This window comes from Tyto alba, unplaced genomic scaffold, assembly GCF_018691265.1.
Source record: "Tyto alba isolate M040663 unplaced genomic scaffold, T.alba_DEE_v4.0 Super-Scaffold_2, whole genome shotgun sequence".
NCBI lineage: Eukaryota > Metazoa > Chordata > Aves > Strigiformes > Tytonidae > Tyto > Tyto alba.
The window spans coordinates 39,690,623-39,712,151 of record NW_024881282.1 but is presented as its reverse complement, the minus strand read 5'-3'; the positions used below and the strand labels follow the sequence as shown (position 1 = coordinate 39,712,151).

Sequence of the window (21,529 nt, the reverse complement as noted above, 5' to 3'; positions counted from 1 at the left end):
TTTGTTAACAATGTGTTTATTACTTTTTCATTGTATTTTAATATGGGGAAGTTAACTCTCGAAAAGGTCTCTAATCTTTTAGTGGTCTCCAAAAAAATAATGCTGGAGGAAGAGGCAATTATTTCAATTTAAAACTGAAAATATTAGAATGAAAACTGAATATTAAAAGCAAACAAACAAACCAACTTCCCACAACTTTTAAGTATTACCAGTGTCAACAAATGCCAAGGGAAATATCTGAATTTAAGTGATCCCTGGAATAAACTAAATCTTCCAAGTTGCGTACTCCAAAAGAAAATAGATGGTTCATCCATGTACCAGCTCAGTTTAGCATCAGTGTCAGCACTCTGCCGTCAGGTAGCTACACTGAATGCAGACCAGCATATAAGAAAAGGTGAAGAACATTTCACCATGTGTATGTGACTGTCTTGTGTCACTTGAAGCTGCATCACCGAGTAGATTGAAGGAGCCGCAGGAATAGCCTTTTCTCTGTAATTATGATAATACAGGCTGTGGAATGAGCAACATAAAACTTAAAAACTATCCTGGTGTGCCTGCTGTAGACTGCTGATGATTTAGTAACGATTCCTTCAGCTCTGAAGTGGTTCATTAAAGAGGGTGCAGCTATAACACTTCGTAGCCTTATTTCAGTAGAAACGACATTTTGCCTCTTAAGTGAAAAACTGTAAGTCATCTTCAGTATTTGTGGGAACCTCATTCTTAGCTGTCTTCTCTGCTTTAACAGCTGAAGGATGTGAACAAAATACCAGTTATTTTCCCATCTGAAACACAGGAAAATATGGCAGTCTGTATATTTTAGTGTGTGTATGTAGTTATTATTTAAATACACTTAATTTGTAAGAGATTTAAAGATTATTTAGAAATAGTTGTGAAGATTTCACTGCAGGAGAGATGTGGAGATCTCTTACAACCCAGTGTCTAAGAAATATTCTGCTGCTTTGAGTCACAAAGCTTTGAAGTATGGCTGTACAGTTGTTATTAAGGAAGGACAAATTTGTATCGACTTTGTAGACAATATCCACACAAACAAAAACCTCCTGGCAGCTATAAAGGTCCTAGGCCTCAGTGGCATTAATAGCATTAAGACAACACTGCAAAATGGAAGTGTGCTTTCCCAGTCTCTGTCATAAATTCTCTCTTTGTTACCAGGCATGTGGAATGATAAAAGTTTTGGCAGGAGCGCAATAACCATGTTTTCAAATGTTTAAGCTTAGAGGTTAACTGAATGTCCCTTACCTATCAGCATTCCTTAATGACAGAAAGGCTGTTGCTTTGCCAGTGCTGCTGGCCTGAGACTCCCTGTTGGAGGCTCCGATGGAGCTGGGAATTGCTATCTGTCAAATGTGGTTTGGAGGGGCATTCTGTGAACCGGGACCCAGACAGCTAGAGGTATGCTTCATGAGTCTAAATTACAGCCATTATTACTTTGACCCTTCTCTCATCAGTGATGGCCTGCCATCATGCTACTGTCAGATACAGACGTATCCCTGTTTTACACATGGGGAAAATAGAATTCTTTTATCCTTCTGTGATCTCAGTTGTAGAGCTTCACAAAAGATAAAAATTCCTTTGGTCATCTGCTGGGGTCTTGGTCTGCCCTAGATATGGTCATAGGGTGGAAAAGGGAGAGGAACGGACCCTTTTCTACTCTTCATAGACTCCAACCTTGACAGGATTCGTGCAGGTACACTGCACTGAGTCCTGAGATACACAGAAAAAAGGTTTTCTGGAAGCCTTCAACATGCCACAGGTTGTGTCACTGGCTTACTTGGTTTATGTGAGGAGAGGAGCTATGTGATGGCAAGCTAACGGGAATAAAACCAGCCTTATGTCCAGCTTCTCATCTTGGGTTTAAACACCTCCACAGAGGTGCTGGGTATGAGCTTTGAGTAAACCACTTGAAGCGGAAGGTGATGGGGGGACCCACCACCGGCAGCCTGAGGCACCGTGGGCTGCTCGGTGCCAGCGCAGCACCAGCCCCATCTGCGTCGCCACCAGCAGCAGTTCAGTGCAAAGGCTTCCAAAATAATGGATCAGCATGAAGGACATCTATAAACCCGATCTTACACCTCAGCATGTTCTTAAATGAGTTTATCTTTCACGTTAAACACTATTATTTGTCACCTATAAAAAAAACACCGGTGTTTTGAGCTGTTTAAAGTGAAAGTCAGAGATGAGTCAGTCATGAGTGCAATTCCACAAAAACTCAGCTAGTGCTGGTTATTAACATGTAAATGGTAAATAACCATAAAAGGAAGAAATTCTTCCCTGTGAGGGTGCTGAGACACTGGCACAGGGTGCCCAGAGCAGCTGTGGCTGCCCCCTCCCTGGCAGTGTCCAAGGCCAGGCTGGACGGGGCTGGGAGCAACCTGGGCTGGGGGAAGGGGGCCCTGCCCGTGGTGGGGGGGTTGGAAGTAGATGGTCTTTAAGGTCCCTTCAAACCCGAACCATTCTAGGATTCATTCTATGATTCTATGAAATGACTGCATGGAAATCACTGCAGACAGATCTCAGCTCTGCTGCCTCACCACCAAATGTGGTAGAACCCTGCAAACACTCTGGCTTTCATTCGTTTATATATTAAAGGTTTCTTTAGTAACAGACTGTAGTAGCTGTAGTTTACAGATAGGAAGAAACATGATAGTTGATTGCAAATTCTAGCAGTCCATTTGAAGGTATATATGGTTCCAAATGTTTTTTTTCACCGTCCCCTTAAGGAGAAACTGTGGAAAGAAAGAAATCTGTGCAGACTGCTGTGTTTCTAAAAGGCCCAGTAAAATCAGTAGCTTTCTGTGGAGGGACAGCATTCTAAACAAAGACTTTGGCCCTAAAACCTGTATCTAGATGAAAAAAGTCAAAATTCCATGAAAATCTAGGCAAAGATGAGTAAGACGAAAGGAAGGACAAGTGGACTTATATCTTGCAAAAGCAAGGGCTCAGTTGGAACTAAGAAAACAAATACATTATTCGCCTGTAATCTGTCTCCTCCTTTCAAAGACTGAGATCACCTGCTTTATAGTCTGGAGTTCTCATTCTCAGTGAAACAGTGCTCCTTTCATGTAGCTTCAAATTCTTTTGAGATTTTTTTGTTCCGCATCTACAGGGTTTTTTGATAGATACATTCATTAGACTTCAAACTCAGAAAGACACTTTTATTTTTGCACAGCAGTAGGCATCAAACAGTGACTAAATAATACCTTGGTGTATAACTTCATAACTAATCTTAGTTCTTATGCCCACACACTGCAAAGATGAATGCATGTGTTTATCTTTGCTACCACAAAGTGTTCCATTCGTTTCAGTGGGAGAACTCAAACTGGTAAAGTTAGACAAAGACTTACACATGTACATAATTCAGATTTTGGTCCTAAATGGTGTGAAAAGAATTGCGATACAGATGAAGGTAAGGTACTCTGAGTATGTCAGTGTAGTTGGAGCTGGTGCTTAGTTGGTACAGAGTAAGCCCCATAAATTCAAAGAGATTTTTCCTTCTGGAGCAAGTCCAAAAGGCAGAAGAATTGCAGCCATTCACTTATATTATGTATGTATTAAAGATACAAATAAAGGGGCTTGTGATTTTACTTTTTAAATATAAGGTATATAAAATAACTAAAAAATAAAATGCTTTCACATGCTTAAGTTGTTGAAATTGTTTATAGAATAAAAGAGAGAAATTAGTAGGACACTCCATCAGCAAAAGATTATATCCTGCAAAACTACTTATTAAATATAGTAGGAATTTATGTAGTCAAAAAGAGCCTGGAAAGACTTATAGCAAGACAGGAAACATACAACATGTAGTTTTGAGCATATTTTTTTGTGTTACTCATTTGAGTATAGGTTGGTTGTTGTTTATTTTTCACTTGGACACCTTCCCATTCTTAGGAGTAGCCAAAAAAGGAGTACACAACCTAGCTGAGAAGACCCTAAATTCTTATCGTTGCTAGGAGACAAAATGCTGCGAACTCTGATTGTGTCTGTGCAGATCACTGGCTGCAAAGAATGATGAGCTTTGGCCATAAGGCCAGATGCTGGAGTGGTACCAGCTCCCGTGTCTGGATATGTCCACACCCTCGCTCCTGACAGGACACGGGTGCACACAAACTCGCCTCTTCCCCTTAGCTGCAGTTTTTGTGAAAAGGAAACCTAGGCACATAGGTTGGAAAGGTTACCCTATGCTCAGAGAGAACCATTCCTGCTGAATTACGTCCCCTGGGGCAGATCGGTGTTCCCCCAAAAGGTCCCCCCTGTCACCAAGGGGTTATAGGCTTTGCCAAAGGAGCTATTAAGACAGAACCTGAGAACAGAGGATTCAGAAAGCTTGTCTGAACCGTGCTTCAGAGCTCTCAAACCATGTTTCCATAGTTCGAGAGATGCAAAGATTTTCTGAATCAGAATATGCAGAATTACATAATTTTTACTTTTGCAAAGCTATGCAAAAAATATTTGTAAATCTGATGTAAAGCTCAATCCGCTATGAGCGGAGCCAAGAGCACATAACAAATTTGCAATTTATTCTGGGTCAACTCCACATCTCAAAGTCAGTTTCATCCATGGGATGGAATTTCTGTTTGATCCCTAAGGTCTAATAACCTCTGCTGCTTTTGTAAACATGGAAATAGCATTCAGTAAATTCCGCTAGCGATTAACTTTTCTTAAGACATGCACAATATCTCTTTTCAGGACATTTCATCATGCTATGTGTAGGTGTAAAGGACTATGTTGCAGATGAAAAAACCTAACATACAAATTTAAGGAAAATTTAGCCGATATTTGGACTCATTCAACCTTGGGCCTTCTATATTTAATTACATGTTGTTTACAAGACTAAACATTCTAAAGTAACTCTGACAGTGTATTTGAAAAGGTATTCCTTGAGGAACAAGCATATCATATGCTCACATAAAGCACCATCAAGAAAAGATGAAATCTCTTAAATCAGTGACCTGACACTCAATTGACTTTTTTACTTAGCTTTATTTTTCCATTTTTTTTCTCTATTCTTTTTTTATGTGTGTGTGTGAAATATTTTCCAACCCAAACTGACAAACTCAAGGAAATTAAAATACCCAATGATAACGTAAGTAAAATGAGCATAGGATATTATCCTCAAGCTGTTTTAGGAGCACACACTATTTCAGCAGGCAAAGACTCACCAGCTCTGTAAAGAACTGGCTTTCCATCTTTTACTGTGAAAGCAGTTCTCTTCTTTTGATTGCTGTTATCAACACCTATAAAATTTTGCAGAAAAATAAATTAGCAGACACTGAAGATAGCGCATTTTAAAATTATTTTCAAAAAGCACTTTCACTGGAACGGTAAGGTTGTGATTTAAAGTCTCTAAGGAGTTTAGGCAGGGTTCCTCTAGCACTCTACCGACCTCTGTTTACATCCAATGAATTCTGCCAACATTTTTACAATGCAGCCCAACATTAGAATCTGTGCTTTTTGTATCAAACTCAAGAATTTCCAGAGAATGCAAGCTAGAAAACGCTCCTGCATTTGCCTTTCTGGGCAGTATTCTTAAAAATACATCAGGCACAGCACGTCAGAAACCACTGACTCTGCAGAGGATTGACCTTTTTCTGCACAGGCCGATCTATTACGGAGAAAAATCTTCACCAGAAAAGAACCAGGGCATACACAAACACACAAGCACAGCTCTAAGTTTTCTGCAAGCAGAATATAAGTCTGAGAATGAAACAGACTCTGATCTTACTAAGCATAAAATCTTCACCTATTCTAAGGATTTAAATCAGGATTTAATGTTGGTTCTTAGACAAACCTAGTGCACAGAACTGATTTTTATCCTTAAGAGTGTAACAACACACTACTCGCAGGTGTAAAGCTTTACACAGTATTGATCTTTCCTTTTTTCCCCCTTTTACCAAAAACTAATGTTATGAGTGGCTGGAGTCTGAGATTGGATCACCAGAAACAGAGCTGCAGATGTCACCTTTGCCCTTTGAAATTCTCTCTGGAATTGCTGAAAGAGACAAAAGGCAAAACCTGTGTAGATGGGAAAACATAAATGTAAGAAGCATTGAGGCCAGTTTCTGTTTGTCTTCCAGCCCTTTCTCACAGAAGCACCGGATGGCCAGGCATGCAATTAAACATGGGGGCGTGCAAATACAGGTGGGAATTTAATGTTCACTGGTGGTCCTCTCAAGGGCAGAAAGCGTAGCTCATTGAACATATACCCTAAAATCTGTGAATACGAGGAAGATGATTTTGCAGGAGTTACCCTGCCATAAGACAGTACTGCTGTGAAGCTGTTCATTCTAGACCTCTCTGTTCGCCTGCCATCCCACTGCACACAGAGAAGTGAGCTGCATGCTTCTGCTCCAACCGAATCCTCTCCTCGCTGCTTTTATTGGCAGCACCAACCCGCCGAGTGCCAGGCTCCACCACAGCGTGCTGCCTGTCATTCCTGACACACCGGCTCTCACCCCACCACTGATACTTAAGCATCCCCCCCAAGCCCCCTGCCCCCAATGGAGTGTCCTTCTGCCCTTGCTATGGTGCTGTTGCATGGTTCCTCTTTGATTTCTGCTTTCAGACGTACTGTGGTACTGCCGGGGAAAGCCAAGGTCAGCAGCAGGAACTCCTGGAAGCAGTAAAGCACCATCTACCACCTCTCCTGTCAATCTTCTGCATACCTAGCCAGACAGAGAGTTTAGGAGGAAGATGAAGGTTATGTCACGGTGCAGTATCGATGGATCCAGTGGAGCAGTATCACAATATGACACCCGATGCTATCATAGTTTCACTCACTTTTCAGATTTGTTATTAAATGTAAAATATTGCATTTTAGCTGCATACCTTGCCTCATTTGCAAACAAGACGAGCAGAAAAGCTCACTCTAAGAGCTAACATATGCATCTATTTTCGCAGTACATGTATATGCACATAGGTATGTTACAAGCATTTGAAACTGATCCTCCTGCTAAAAGAAAGAAGGTGTCTAAAGAACATTACCACCACCAGAAAGGTGTTTGAGGGACCACTTATTTAGAAAGACACTCCATTTTCCAGCTGGGAATTACTGGAGCCCTATACACACTACGAATGTTTGAAAAGAGAAGAAAACCAAAAATCCCTATTGAAAATAAGTATTTGCTCCCTGATTCTCCCATCCCTCATTCTGTAGGGGGCAGCAGAATTACACAAACCTTTTTATCTGCCTGAATAAATTAATATCTGCTTGAATATCCGGTTCGGTGAGAAGTGTTATGGTCCTGCAGGGGCTGGTGCTGGGATGCTGGCGAGGTGATGGACGCTGGGCAAGGGGGACTTGCTCCCAGTTCAGAGGCTCATGTTTTCTTGGTAAAGGGACATCTCCAGTGTGGACAGAAGGCTTCGGGAATCCCCAACTGGCAAAACTGGTGCTTCGCCGCTTATCATAAACCTGCACAACGTACAGGTGGTGTTGTCACTTCACCCGGACCCCATGAGGAACTGCATCCCTCCCCTAGAGCATTCACCCTTAAAGCCCTGCAGCTCCTCCAGCCCGGGTTTCTGCCAAGTGATGAACGCGGCACAGGTGAGGGCGGTCACCGGCACCCGCCTCGCCCGTGCCCCACAGGAATCGTCTGGCCTGTCCCGGGCGTTGCTTCTCACCTCCACGTCTTCACCCACCGCTGGGAGGTGGGTTAGCAAAGACCAACCCGGCCAGGCCCAGGCCCAGGCCCAGGCCCAGGGCCAGGCCGGCGGGGCAGCCGCCGGCCTCTCCCGCGCCGCCCCGGGGGACTTTGAGCCGAGCGGCGGCCGCCCGCCCCTGCCCGGCCGCCGCCCGCCATTTGCCGCGCTGCCCGCTGCCATGGCGGGCCGGTACCGTCTGCTGCTGGAGAACGCCCGGCAGCTGGTGCTGGTCTGCGGCCGGGGCGAGGAGTTCCTGCTGCGGGACGGCGCCGCCAGCCCAGCCGTGCTGCGGGGCGCCAGCCTGGTGGTGGGGCTGTGAGTGCGGGCGGCCGCGGGGCCGAGGCCGGGGGCTGGAGTCGGGGCCGGGGCCGGGGCGGCGGGGGTGGGAGCGGGAGGGGTTCCCTGCGAGGTGCCCCTGCCCCGACAGGCGGCTGCCGGGCGGCCTGGGCCCGGCCGAGCCCTGCGCTCGGCGGCGGCGGAGCGGCAGACGCCTGCCGGGGTTGAAACGTGCCTTCCCGATTTTGATTGTTGCAGGGCATATCCTGGTAACATCCTTTCTCACCCCGTGTTCACGCTTCCAGTCTCGTAATGATAACTTCTGGCTTGGTGTTGATCATAACTGATACCCTTTTCTGCCATTGCTTTGCTTCTAGGTGAGCTGGCATGAGCTAATAACAATCCTATAAATAATTTGTTTAATTCATTAAATTATAATTTCCACAATTACATCTCTCCCAGTTCTCAATGCTCTAACCGCTATTTGCTTCCATAGTGGTTTAACCCCAGCCAGCAGCTAAGCCCCACACAGCCCTCACTCCCCACCAGTGCGGTGGGGGAGAGCCTCAGAAGAGTAAAAGTGAGAAAACTTGTGAGTTGAGATTAAGACAGTTTAATAGGGAAAGCAAAAGCCACACACACAAGCAGTGCAAAACAATGAATTAATTTACCCCTTCCCATGGGCAGGCAGGCAGCCACCTGCTCCATCACACTTAACTGTTACTTGGGAAGACAAACACCATCACTCCAAATGTCCCCCCCTTCCTTCTTCCCCCAGCTTTATATACTGAGCATGATGTCATATGGTATGGTATATCTCTTTGGTCAGCTGGGGTCAGCTGTCCTGGCTGTGTCCCCTCCCAACTTCTTGTGCACCCCCCAGCCTCCTTGCTGAAGGGTGATATGAGAAGTCATGACTGTGTAAGCACTGCTCAGCAGTAAGGAAAATATCTCTGTATTGTCAATGCTGTTTTCAGCACAAGTCAGGAACGTAGCCCATACTAGCTGCTGTGAAGAAAGTGAACTCCATCCCAGCCAAAACCAGCACAGCATTTTGAAAGTTCAGCTGTGTAGTGTAGAGGTACTTTTGGTGGGGCACCCATGATGACTCCTGGTTACTATTCCAGTGGCTTGAAAAGAGCTGGAGAAAGACAAGGCTTAAAGGACAGAGGTGCTGTGTGCGCCTTGGGAGGTTCCTCTTGTGCAGGTGAGGTGGAGCTCAGTGCGTGGCTGGAGGGGATCCCTCAAGTACAGTCTGGGATTCCCAGCAGCATCCTCAAGCTCCGCTCAGAGAAAACTGCTATTGAACCGAACATCGGCCCCAAAGAAATTTATCCCTATGGCTTCCAAGGGCACAAGGGTATATGATTCAGGTCCAGTCAGTGGAGGCTGGTGATGACAGTTTGACTTCCATGAGGGGAAGAGTGCTTTGCAGATACTTGTTGGAGGAATGCTATATATTTGCTCATCCACAAGAAAAAAATAATGTCTAGTAGAAATTAGAGCACCAAAGTGTTGTCCTGAGGGATTTAAGCAGAGGACATGACAAGTGTTATGGCAAAAAGCTTGAAATGCATGGCATTATCCCATTGTTTTCTGTGCCTCTGTAAGATTAGCAAACTACCTCTTGTGTGCATCTTCAGTCCTGCTGAAGGTCACTACTTCTGCTTTCAGAAAGTTGTTGCTCCGGGAGCTCTGTCAGTGAACACTTGACTTTTCAACAGGCTCACGATTTCTTTGTTCATTGTCTGTTCTTTGCAGAGATGGTTGTATCAAAGCTGTGGGCCCGGCAGATGTTATTCGCAGTCAGTTTTCAGGAGCAACATTTGAAAGAATAATTGACTGCTCTGGGAAGTGTGTGTTACCAGGTAGGTGTATTTTTTTCATAATACAATTCCGAATGGTGGCAAGTGCTCAGAGACAAAGTACATGTGTGTTAAACATCCCTCTGTCCTTTTTCCTCTGTATTTCGTACTGGTTTGATAGTATCTTGTGCTGGGGGCAGAGTATCGTAGCTTCCTCAGCAGGAGTGCCGCAAGGAGAAAATTGCAGCACTCAGGATGGTTCTTTTGGGCTTCATTGTGGAGCTCTGTCTCCTCTTGTTTCACCTTACATCTGTTCCTCTCCATCATAGATCACAACAGTAATATAGCTGGCCTGCTGAGTGACTTCTCAGGTTCACCTCTCTTCTGTACCCTTTCTGCCTTTCAGCTGCAGAGCTCAGTCTCTCCATCCTGCCCGCAGCTGCTTAGAGGCAAAAGGGCAGCCCAGGATTTTAAGTCATGTACTCTGCAACCCTACCTGTAAAAAAATAAACCTGGGCAAGTCTATTGCGTGTTAAACTTTGCAAGTGGTGTTAGCACTTGAGCTGTTAGACCTCTGTTTTGTTTGCAATGGCCTTGGGCATTAAGTAGTGTTGGTTTCACAGCTTTTAGAAAAAGCTCATACTGGAGTAAGTGTAGTATTGCTAGAATAAATGCTAGCATATTAAGCTCAGCCTAAGCACTTTGCTTTTTTTCATGAACACAGACTTGGAGTCTAATGAACTCTTGCAAAGTTTGTCATTTATCATTTCTTCCATAGTTTGAAAATGTCATCAAAACAACATGAAAAACTCAGCTACTGATGAATTTACCTAGAGACATTTTGCATAAGGTGTCATACCTAAAAAGATGGAAAGAAAATTAGTAACCTGTGAAGAAAATATTAGATTTTTGGCTAGTTGGATTTTTCTTTTTCTCTAACCAATAGAGACTTTATAGTGGAGATTCTGCTGTCCATTTAATTTGCTTGCATTTTTAGAACCTTTTCTCTTACACAGTGCAATAACTTGAGTGTACATTTACTTTGTTTTCTTCAGGCCTGGTAGATGCACATACACATCCAGTGTGGGCTGGTGATAGGGTTCATGAGTTTGCAATGAAGGTAACAGCATAAAATTACACAGCTGGGTTTTTCTTCCTCTTTTTTATGCATAACTATTTCTACTTTCTACTGACTCTCATCTTTCATTTGTAGAAAAATATATAATTTCCATCAGATAATCTAACTAGTAGGCTGAGAGTGTAACTGCAGCATTTGCAGCCAGCCTTGATATATTTTTGCATTAATTGAAGCAATACAAGAGTGTCACCTTCCATTACCATATAAATCTTGATTATTTTTTCTTCTTTTTTTTTCCACAAAAATGATTTTTTGAGCTAGAGATGGGTTTTTGCATTGGGCTCGGGGGAAGCAAATCTTCAGAATAATTCTCTTTATGTCACTTCTTACATAATTTCTTCACTTAAGTGGAGGGGAGAGAGAAGAGGAGGGTGAAGGAGGCAGAATTAATGGGGATTTTTTCCCCCCATACTTTTCTGTCTCATCACAGAGAGACCTTAAGGCACTTTCCAGAATGCCTTTGATAGAAAATGCACGTTTAATAGCTAATTGTATGGGGGGGTTGTTTTTTGTTTTTGTTTTTTTTTTTTCCCAAGCTGGCAGGTGCATCCTATATGGAGATCCACCAAGCTGGGGGAGGAATACATTTTACTGTGGAACACACTCGGAACGCCACAGAAGAAGAGCTGTTCAATACTTTCAAACACCGACTCGAACGCATGTGCAGAGCAGGATCTACGTTGGTTGAGTGCAAGAGTGGATATGGCTTAAACTTAGAAACAGAGCTTAAAATGCTCAGGGTGATCGAACGTGCTAAGAAATCCATGGATATTGGCATTTCTTCAACGTATTGTGGAGCTCATTCTGTGCCAAAGTAATATGACTTGATTTTTCTTGCTCTTGTTGAGTATTACTGCTTTGCATTGAAAATTGGCTGTTATTTTCAGAAAGGTTTCTTCTGCTCAGCCCTCCTAAAGTACAACATATTTGAAACAATATCCAGTATTTACAGAAGGCTCCCCTAAATTTTAGATTGAAGGAAGATGGGGAAGCATTATTTAATGGCTACTAAATGCCAACATAAGCTTAGCACAGAATCCCTGCCTCCAGCTGATGCTCACACTGAACATAACGCAGATCACAGGGTTTCTGTACAGAAAGTTCTTCTGTTTGGGTTTGCTGCTACCCTTCAAGCTTAGTCTCTGCCATGAACTTATTTTTTTCACCAGCTAACAGAAAAAAATACTGTATTTAATCCTTATATACCTCAGTAAATAAAGCTTAATTATGCTTCCATGCAATGAAGAATTGCATATATCCTATAAGTATGAGATGAATACAAGATTAAAGTAAATGTGCTTAATCACAACTATTTTTATAGCTCAGGTAGACATACCGTAACAAGCCAGCCTTTCTCACTTTGACATTTTTTTCCCTATGATGAAAATAACATCTTCAAGTTACTAGATTTCATAGTGTGAAAGAGTTAATGAAGAGTTTTAGCTAGGCGGATATATGAGTATGTGAAACATATAATTTGACAGACAAGTGGTAGGCTGCTGCAAAACAAGGCATGTAAGATGAAGGCAGGCCTGGCATCACAGGGACACTGTGGCAATCTTTAAGAGATATTAAAAAAAAAAAAAGCATACTCCTAAAAAACCCCTACCTCTTCCAACATCCAAGAAAACATGACCTGAATACATTTATTTGCAATTTTTTTGCAAAATTATCCTGTATTTGTAGCAGGGTGAGAAATCATCTTTTGTTAATGTAATTATTCAGAAGGAATCCTGTATCATCTTCAGTAACTGGAAGATGGTTAAGAATAAAGTAACTAAAATCTGCTGAAAACACCACATATTTCTGTCAAGAAATTCTACTGAAGTTTGGAGGACTTAATAGTAAAATATAATTGAAGTTTTATACCAAACTATGTATATTTCTTAGCCCTTCCTTTCCTCTTCCCCTAAAAAACCTTGGGAAGATTTCAGTCAAAATCCTGATAGTCCTTCCCACCAAAATATTTCAGGCATTTCTATAAACTAATGAAATAAATTCCAGTGTTTTTACCAATATATCAAATCTTATGTGTTAGAAAGACAGGTATACCGCCTCACTCTCTGTACAGTTCTGTCCCCACTGATGCATGTCAAGCATAACAAAATATAAGTAGTGAGGGTATTGTATTTTAAATAAGGAGAAAAGGTAGTTGGGGATTTAAGGAGATTTCCTGAAGGAAATACTGAATTACCTGTATTTCCAGTTTGGGTATTCTTAAATCCTCTTATCTTCATTCAAATGTTCATGTCTAGAATATTTTGCTTGAATTTTCTGCTACTCTTCGAACTTAGTCACTGCCTCGGGTTTTTATTTTGATGAGGAGGAATTCTGAAGTACTTCCCTGATCCAAAGCCTGATGTTCAGAGCTGTGGTCCTCAGCCTTTGGCTGGCTCCTGAACATCTGGGACGGTAACATGCTGCAAGAAGCATCCTGCTTTGTTGAGCTTCAGTTTTAAACTCTGAATTTCCTGCGACTTCAGTAACAGTGGAGGATCACAAGGGGAACATGTTGTCCGCAGGCTTGGGGTTGGGAATTGCTTTTTCATATTATTTATGCAAATAAGATGATGATCTTGTGGATTCTAGAAGCTGTTAAACAGGCATCTTCCAGGTCACTTAAGCTCGTGCCAGTTTTCGTTCATTTTATTCCATAAACTACCCTGTAGTTCAGTTATGCATAAATCATACAAAGTAAGATTGCTTTAACTGTTTTTATTTAAATCTTGATTTACGTAGATCTTAATGCTCTTTTTTGTTGTAGGTACTTCATGGAAGCTCTTGAATAGATGGACATTAAAAGTCTAATAACCTGATGATTTTGGAATGATCATAGTCATGGAAATCTGCTAGCATTCAATCAATTTAAAATAATTCTCTTCATTGTGGAACAGGAGACCGATGTTATGCTTGCTTGCAGAAGATGCTGCTCAGATACTTGCAGAACTGCTGCCCGGGAACTTTGTTAAGTTCTTGCTAAGGCTTTTGCTTGCTTGCTTCTTACACTTGGCTTAATTTACTGTCGCAAGCCTGGCCTCTTACAGTAGAAGCATCACCAGAAAGTTCATTTAATTGATAAAGATGTCAACTCTTCCCTGTTGCCAAGTCTTGCAATATGTGACAAGTCTTGTAAAGCTTCAATATGTGGAGTTTTAAGAGGAGCTTATCTCCAGACTTGCCAGCACTCGTTATAATTTTTTCCCACCTGGAAATTAGCTTTGAGCAGATACTGAGAACTTGCCGTGTGTGTCTGTTCATGATTTCTAGGTATATAGTAATGCAGCCTGATTTTCTGCTTCTAGAAGGCACCATATGATTCAAATTGGCCTTGCTGTGCACCACAGGTTGGATCAGATGAGCTCCAGAGGTCCTTACAAACAGTTATTCTGTAGGACTGTGATACAGTGTATTGGTAATAGGCAGTACTTACTGAAGTATGTGCCAAATGGTGCAGGCTACTTTAGTCTCAGCCATCCTAGAGAAAAATAAGGCTGCTGTGTTTATAGTAATCCTTGTTCCCATCCATTGCTTTTAAAAAATATTTCCAGCCTTGGAACTTCCAGACTCAGAGTATCTTCAGTTCTTTAGGAAATGAACCTAAAAAGCTCACAGCAGGAGGGCAAAGAAATAGCTGATCTATCATCCCTCTAGTCATCATTTTGAATTAATTTAATGATTTGGGGGATGTCTGATTCTAATTTTTTTTTTTTTTTTTTTGATTGGCAAAGCTTCACTGGACCCTTTTCATCTTTAGGAAGTCATTTTCAAAGTAATTTCCTGAGCAGAAGTCTCTTGCATTAAAACAACAGCAGTTTTGCATTCTTGGGCATTATGTCCCCCCAAAAATGAAACCAAGACTTACATTTCCCTCTGTTTTCTCTTGGCTCTGGTCCTAATCTTTCAGTCCAAATTCATCCAAAGGCTGCTGAGTAAAAGAAGAAACAGGAGAAGGCTTGGCATGGTAAAAGCCTGAGCAACCCCCATGACTCTTTCAGTGAGAGGTGAACAAAAGAAGGACCATAAGCCAGGTTCTGCTCTGCTTTATAACTGCACAACCTCGTTTACAAATCCAGGCAGAATTTGGCTTATTGAATTTACTGCCACTGTAAAACCCCCAACTCTCCCACATGTGGCACTTGTATCATGCTGGTCTGTGCATACCTTACAGTGCCTGAAATGAGGAGTGAGATGTCACATCTACCTGCAGTACATTATTTACCTTTAGATCTTAAAATTGCGAAATACTAACTCAACTGCTTATTTTGGCATTGCTCGCTCTTTCAGAGGCATTTACTGATCTCTCCTGGGTTATCTTTGTATAAGAGGGGGTTCATAAATGGTTCTGACTTTCACAAATTGAACCTCAGGAGGCCCCTCTGATTTAGAAACAGTTACCTAGTTATCACTAGGAGGAGAGATAAATTGAGGATAATGATCTGTGCTGCACATCCCTTTTGAGCTTTGATACTTGCATAAAAATAGTGCATGAATACCATTTAACATAATTAAATAATCATTTACATATTTTAAATAGTTGTGTTTTAGGATACAGTTAAAGGAGGTCAGAATATATGAATAGGAAAACAGAAGAATTAATTTTCAAATCCTGTGTCTTGGTTAGCATCCAAGGTGCCAACCTCATAAAAAATATATATAGTAATAGAGTGTAATATTCTTTGAGTGGAAAGTAACTCATGTTTGAGAGTACATGAATTACAGTAGTTTTAACTTTTTTAATCTGAAGGTTGAGTGATTTGTGTTTGCATAATTTTGTAAATAATCTAGTAATTGCATGTATGATATGAATGTTTGCCAGATTTCAAGGATGTTATTCTTATGGCTCCATAACATTTTCTTTTCATTAGAGGGAAAACTGCTACTGAAGCCACAGATGACATTATCAATAACCATCTACCTAAACTGAAAGAACTCAAACTAAGTGGTGAAATACATGTTAACAATATAGATGTGTTCTGTGAGAAGGGGGTCTTTGATCTGGAGTCTACTAGGAGAATTCTTCAAGCTGGAAAAGATATAGGGTTACAGATTAACTTCCATGGTGATGAACTCCATCCGATGAAATCTGCTGAGGTACGTCTTTCTTAACATTCAGTTAAGCTGGTTTTGCTCTTGAGAGAGCAGAATCTTTGAAAGAATTGCACTTTCCAAAACTGAGGTTTTCTTTTCTAAGACTATATAAAATAGTCCATTCATAGGCATCTATTTCTATCAGACAATAGAAAGTGCAGCCCTTGTGCAGCTTTGGAGTTAAGGACATGGGAGGGAGCCATGACCTCTGGGACTAACATGCACTGCCTAATCAAACATTGACTTTGCTTATCTTCCACATGGGATACACATGGGGAAGGTGAATATCTGTGAGCCCAAGAATGACAAAATCATGGTTTATATGAAACCTGAAAAATCTTTTTTCCTTAAATGTTCTGTTAGCACCAACAAGTCAGATGTGCAGTGAGCATACTAAGGGCGGGATGTTTTATTCAAGAATAGGGTCCCAGATATCTTGATAAAGTCACCCTGAGATCATGTTTCACCATCATTTAAACATTGCTTCCTTCCTGTGGGATCTGTTCAAGTTATTCTCTGCTGTATTATATATAAAAAAAATCAAAACAAAACCAGAACAAAAACTTGATTGATCATAAATGCCTTTTTAGTGCTTCATCATTGAAGGCAGCAGTTGCACTACTAGTTCTGCAACCAGTGTCAGTTTTGTCAGCCATTTTCTGCTGGATACTTTGTGAACAGGAGTTGATAATGGTTTTACCCATAGCTGTCCCATACTTTGCATGTTAGTCTGTTCAAAACACCACTGAAGGCAAGCTTCCACTCAGTGGATGGTTAATACCTTTTTGTGATCAACTTTTCCTGCAGTAAATTAGCAAATATTTTGTCTCTGTATTCCATTTGTTCTTTCGAGCATTCTTTATGGTTTTTCTTTTAGTAAATTTTACATGAATAGTGAATTACCTCCTCCAGTCATTTGAAAACAACATTGCTTTACTGAATTAATAGAGCATGGTGAGTAATTTTCTTGAAAATTTGCTTAGCTTGGAGCTGAACTAGGAGCCCGGGCTATCAGCCACCTGGAAGAAGTTAGTGATGAAGGTATCGCAGCGATGGCAAGGGCTAAGTGTGCTGCTGTCCTTTTACCAACAACTGCCTACATGCTACGGTAAGGCCACTAGATTGAAGGAAAACTTTTGTAACAGCAAAACCGTGTTTGTGGTTTTAGGGTCTTTTACTGTAGAAGCTTGTATCTATGGTTTAAGGATCAGGCTGGATCAGCGAAGACACTCACAAAGAGCTGAATGAGCTTTCTTAGGTCTTGTTTCTGGTGGAGATCCTGAAAAATGAAGCAATGCCCTACTTCTGGGAAGTCTCACAGTAGATTTGGAGTAGTTCAGTCAACGCTGGAATTTAACCCTTTTGATAGGCTAAGGTAATTATCAGGCCTTCATTTAAGAAGAAAACTGGACTGGTTTTCTTTAATCCATTTAGATTTTGAAAACTGAGTTGGCTTCAGGCAAATTATATCTGCAATATGTGTACTTCCTCTCTTGCAGAAGGCTTTGCTGGGAAATGAATCCTTTGGTTGTCAAAAGAGCTGAAAGACTGTGGGTAGCGTTTTTAAAATCTCTTGTGATTTTACGCAGGGAACACTGAGCAGAATCGCCTTAAGAACACAATTTTCCATATGCAGATATTACAGATAAGCATAGATGGATGACCTGCTTACCCCTAATGCCAAAAATAAGCCAACTAGATGACAAGGACCATGACCCAATAGTGCCATCCCTCCTGTGAAGAGAAGATCCTTTTGCTGATTTTGGTTTATTTTCAGCAGCCCGCTTGCCAAGGCATTGAGGCTTGTGCCATTGCCAACTGTGCTGACTTCTGTCTCTGCGCTTGTGTTTCTGTTTGTGGTTAGCTGTTTGTGTCCTGTACCAGTGCTTTTGAGCCACTGGCTGACTGCAACTACATGCACCACCAGAATACAGATCTCAGGGAGGACTCATGGTCCTGCAGACTGATCCCAGGCAGGGAGGAAAAGGAGACAACAGAGACACAGCTACCTGTGGAAAAGGCTGTGACTGTATAGCACATAGTTCTCCGGAGACTTCTTGCAGTGGAAAGTTTATAACCTCAGGAGAAGCCTAAGATGGGGATAAGGACGAGCCATAGGAAATGAAGTGTCATTTGTTGCAGTGTCAGGTGCACTATTTACTGAACACAGGCCTCCCACTTTAATACACTAAAAATGAAGAAGCCACGAATGAGTTAAAAGAGTATTAGAGGGCTAAAAGCTGTGCAGTGTATGAGAAGAAGTGGCTATGAGACGATGTGGTACATCCTTTGCTGGCCTCCCTCAGCTCTTTACCACTTAGGAGAGCTCAGACCGCGGGAGGGCTTGCCCCTACAATATCCCCTGGTTTTAAGAAAAGCAGTAGTGGCCAGGTCATCAGCTGATGACCAGAGCTGGACTGGAGAGTGCAGCTGGAGAGTTGCTTAATGGTAAGCACGCTCTCATTTTGGCCTTTGCTAACTGTTGCCTGCGGTACTCCTTAGGAGTCTGGTGGCAGCGAACAGCAGGGGATGCAGAGGGTGGAAGGACACATGAGAATGGGGAATGGCTCTTCAGACAAATCTTTTTAAACACAGTTAACTCCCGGAGCATCACATTGTGCATGAACAGGTGGTAGTTTTCTCATAAATCTGCAAAGAGGCTTCTGTAGGGAGAGGATTGTCTTATACCAAATATAAACACTTCGCTGAGATCTCGTTTATTCCTTTCTGTTAACTGCACTGCTTTTAATACTACTTTTTGAGCAGCAGTTGCTCTAATGTTTCATTTTTATTGTTATGCTGGTTTATTTTTGGACACGATGTTTGGTGCTATTGGCTTTACAGCAACTCTGTCTAAAACTTCTTAGAGAGTGTCATTCCCTAGTGCCCACCCGTGCAAACACCTACCCAGGTTAATCCAGTGGCCAAACCATTTTGAAATGGCTATTCCAGATATAAATTAAATTCACAGCCTCAGCTTACTATTTCGAATTGCCAACAGAATCGGGAAGGGACTATTGCATTGCTTGTGCCACCGCTTATATTTGGGAGCCTGTCTCTGAAGCTGTAAGGACTAGAAAATTACTTTTTTGAGAAATTAAGATTTTCACATCGTAAATCCTTAAGTGGCTGAGGTGTGGATAAATACCAGAATTTCAATGGCCTAGAGCCTGGTGGTTGATACTGGCTGCTGCCACATGCTGTTCCTGCCAAAGCAGTGGATCACACTTCCCATTTGTGCTGTCCGTAGGATGATGCGAAGGGAGCCAAGAGGAGAATTTGGGCTTTCATCTCCAAGAGGATTAGTGTAACTGAATGCATGAATGTAGCCATACCTAGTGATGACTTTTGCTCCTGTATATCAAGCGAATTGTACTGACAAGTGTCTTTTTCCCACTAGACTGAAGCAACCTCAAGCTAGAAAAATGTTAGAAGAAGGAGTTATAGTTGCTCTTGGCAGTGACTTTAATCCTAATGCATACTGTTTTTCAATGGTAAGCTATTCCTAATACTTAGGACACCACAAAATTATGAAATCTCCTACTAGTACAACTTGTGTACAAATGTTGCAGTCTTCGTATCTGCAAAGAGAGCTGTATGCCCTGCTTAGACGAGAGCTCATGCTTATTTATGTGTTGGTAGTTTTTGCCAGAAATTCTTGAAACCAGAAGGGGTTCTATTCTTCATGTGCACTAGGAGGCTTATTAAAAAGTCTCTCAAAGTTCCCGATTTTAGCATTCTCATTTGGAGTTGGCAGGATTTACATTATCCAGGACAACTCCTCCTGTTGGACAAGGAGTGGGGAGAGTGCTTAGGGATATGAGGCACAAACACCTTTATTTGTGTTACTGGTGACTCCCATTTTCCACTTAATTTGTCTGCTAGCCTATGGTGATGCATCTGGCCTGTGTAAACATGAGGATGTCGATGAACGAAGCACTAGCAGCTGCCACCATTAATGCGGCTTACGCGCTGGGAAAATCGGACACGCATGGCTCCATAGAGACTGGCAAGCAGGGGGATCTCGTTATCATAAACTCATCAAGGTTTGTTCTTCCATTGTCATCTGAAATGCGATTTAACATAAGCGGCTTTGTTTTTCACCATGTTTAGATAGTGGAGAGGTTAGTGAATTCCTCGTTCTTCAGAAGTTATTTTCATCTGAAAAAAGGGACACTGCTAGCATTTGAGACCCACTTTCATTCTCCTTAATCACTACAGTGGAAAATAAAGCCCAAGATTTTTGGGGCTAATATTACAAACAAACCATGCCTAATTACAAATTAGCTAAATATAATACCTGTTTATTTTGTGGAAGGAATTCTCTACTGATTTGTACATCAGCTTACTGTATCCATGCAACAAGAGATCACCATATAGACATGGAATAGTGTTTTCCCATGGTTCAAACAGATCTTTTATAATTGCCAGGCGTACCAGGTACATGACCTGCTTTTATTGAAGTTGAGATATTCTTAAACATCTTTTTGTCTTTTTAGGTGGGAGCACTTGATTTACCAGTTTGGGGGACATGAAACACTGATCAACTACGTTATAGTTAAAGGAAAAGTCATCTATGAAAATGAGAGGTGTGGGACAATGAGCAGTTACTGAGAGAAGACAGCAATTTAGGAAGCTACTATAATCAAGTTAGCATGGAGTATTTCAAAGCAACAGATAAATAAGACTTGTATTTACGGGTAAATTGTTTGCCTGTTCACCTTACCAACCCTCTTATTCAAATAAACTTCACCAAGCATTACCCACTTGGTGCATCTTCATGTCTTTTGGCCTTCTCTTCACCGCATGAAAATAACTTCTAGTTGCAACCATTTGAAATAAGACAGTTTCCAAAAGTGGTTTCCTATACAATTTTAATCTATAAAAGTATTATATTTGAAAATAACCCATGCAAACCACCAATGAATTACAAGTTTGGATCCAGGTAAGATTTACTGGGAAGACTGATGTAAAGTAACCTGTGACAGAGGGCCAGGGGCTCAGCCGTGCACATTGGGAATGGCCCTTGGTGGTACTGGGGGGCCGCAGCATCCCGAGGCAACGTTCACAGCTCCCAGCTCTGCTCAGTCTCAAACTCAGCAGATACCAGGAACCACAGTCGTCGTGGGAAGCACGGTATCTTGCCTCTCCAAAATACCAAGGCTCCTGATTTCTGCAGCCTTGAAACTGAGTGGGAGGGAGCAGCTGGGAGCCCAGCAAGGTGCTGCTTATCAGCTGATCTGCAGCATCTTCCCTCGCCGTGGATCTCACAGCTCCTTCAGGGCTGTAGGGTCACAAGAAGAAGGAGGGGAGGAAAATGCAGTCAGGTACAGCACTCACTGGGCTGCTGAAAGTTGGAGTGCATGGTAGGTTAGAGGTTGAATCAGGCCTGCTGTTGGAAACCAGTGATGCCAAAACCTTACAGGTTACTCTTAGAGGCAGTTAGCCCAGTAAGAACTGGTGAGCACAGCCAACCTCTCAAAATTTCAATTACCTTGAAATTTAAAAGCAGGTCACATGCAGAGTTGTAACGATGTTCCGAAAACGATATGATTTAATT

The 21,529-nt window shown here is 42.0% G+C and overlaps 1 protein-coding gene across 3 annotated transcripts; it reads left to right on the top strand.

The window, feature by feature from the left end:
- Positions 1-7,198: 7,198 nt before the first annotated feature.
- On the top strand, positions 7,199-20,735 carry AMDHD1 (amidohydrolase domain containing 1). 3 transcript variants are annotated; one of them, XM_042792929.1, is made up of 9 exons: positions 7,199-7,668; positions 9,700-9,806; positions 10,799-10,863; positions 11,418-11,695; positions 15,747-15,972; positions 16,953-17,077; positions 19,370-19,463; positions 19,855-20,015; positions 20,469-20,735. In XM_042792929.1, the coding sequence occupies exons 1-9, from the start codon at positions 7,472-7,474 to the stop codon at positions 20,581-20,583; spliced, it is 1,368 nt and encodes a 455-aa protein (XP_042648863.1). In that variant the 5' UTR covers positions 7,199-7,471; the 3' UTR covers positions 20,584-20,735. The 3 variants fall into 3 exon arrangements, with proteins under 3 accessions (XP_042648863.1, XP_042648864.1, XP_032866057.2); XM_033010166.2 differs by lacking the exon at positions 7,199-7,668 and adding an exon at positions 7,745-7,977; XM_042792930.1 differs by lacking the exons at positions 10,799-10,863; positions 11,418-11,695 and adding an exon at positions 13,776-13,845 and having other exon boundaries at positions 7,206-7,668.
- Positions 20,736-21,529: the final 794 nt, after the last annotated feature.

Excerpts from the sequence above, each read along its gene's own strand:
- AMDHD1 (XM_042792929.1), top strand. The coding sequence starts at position 7,472 with ATGAGGAACTGCATCCCTCCCCTAGAGCATTCACCCTTAAAGCCCTGC. Across the intron at positions 9,807-10,798 it reads TGGGAAGTGTGTGTTACCAG|GCCTGGTAGATGCACATACA; the intron begins GTAGGTGTATTT and ends TGTTTTCTTCAG. Across the intron at positions 10,864-11,417 it reads TTCATGAGTTTGCAATGAAG|CTGGCAGGTGCATCCTATAT; the intron begins GTAACAGCATAA and ends TTTTTTCCCAAG.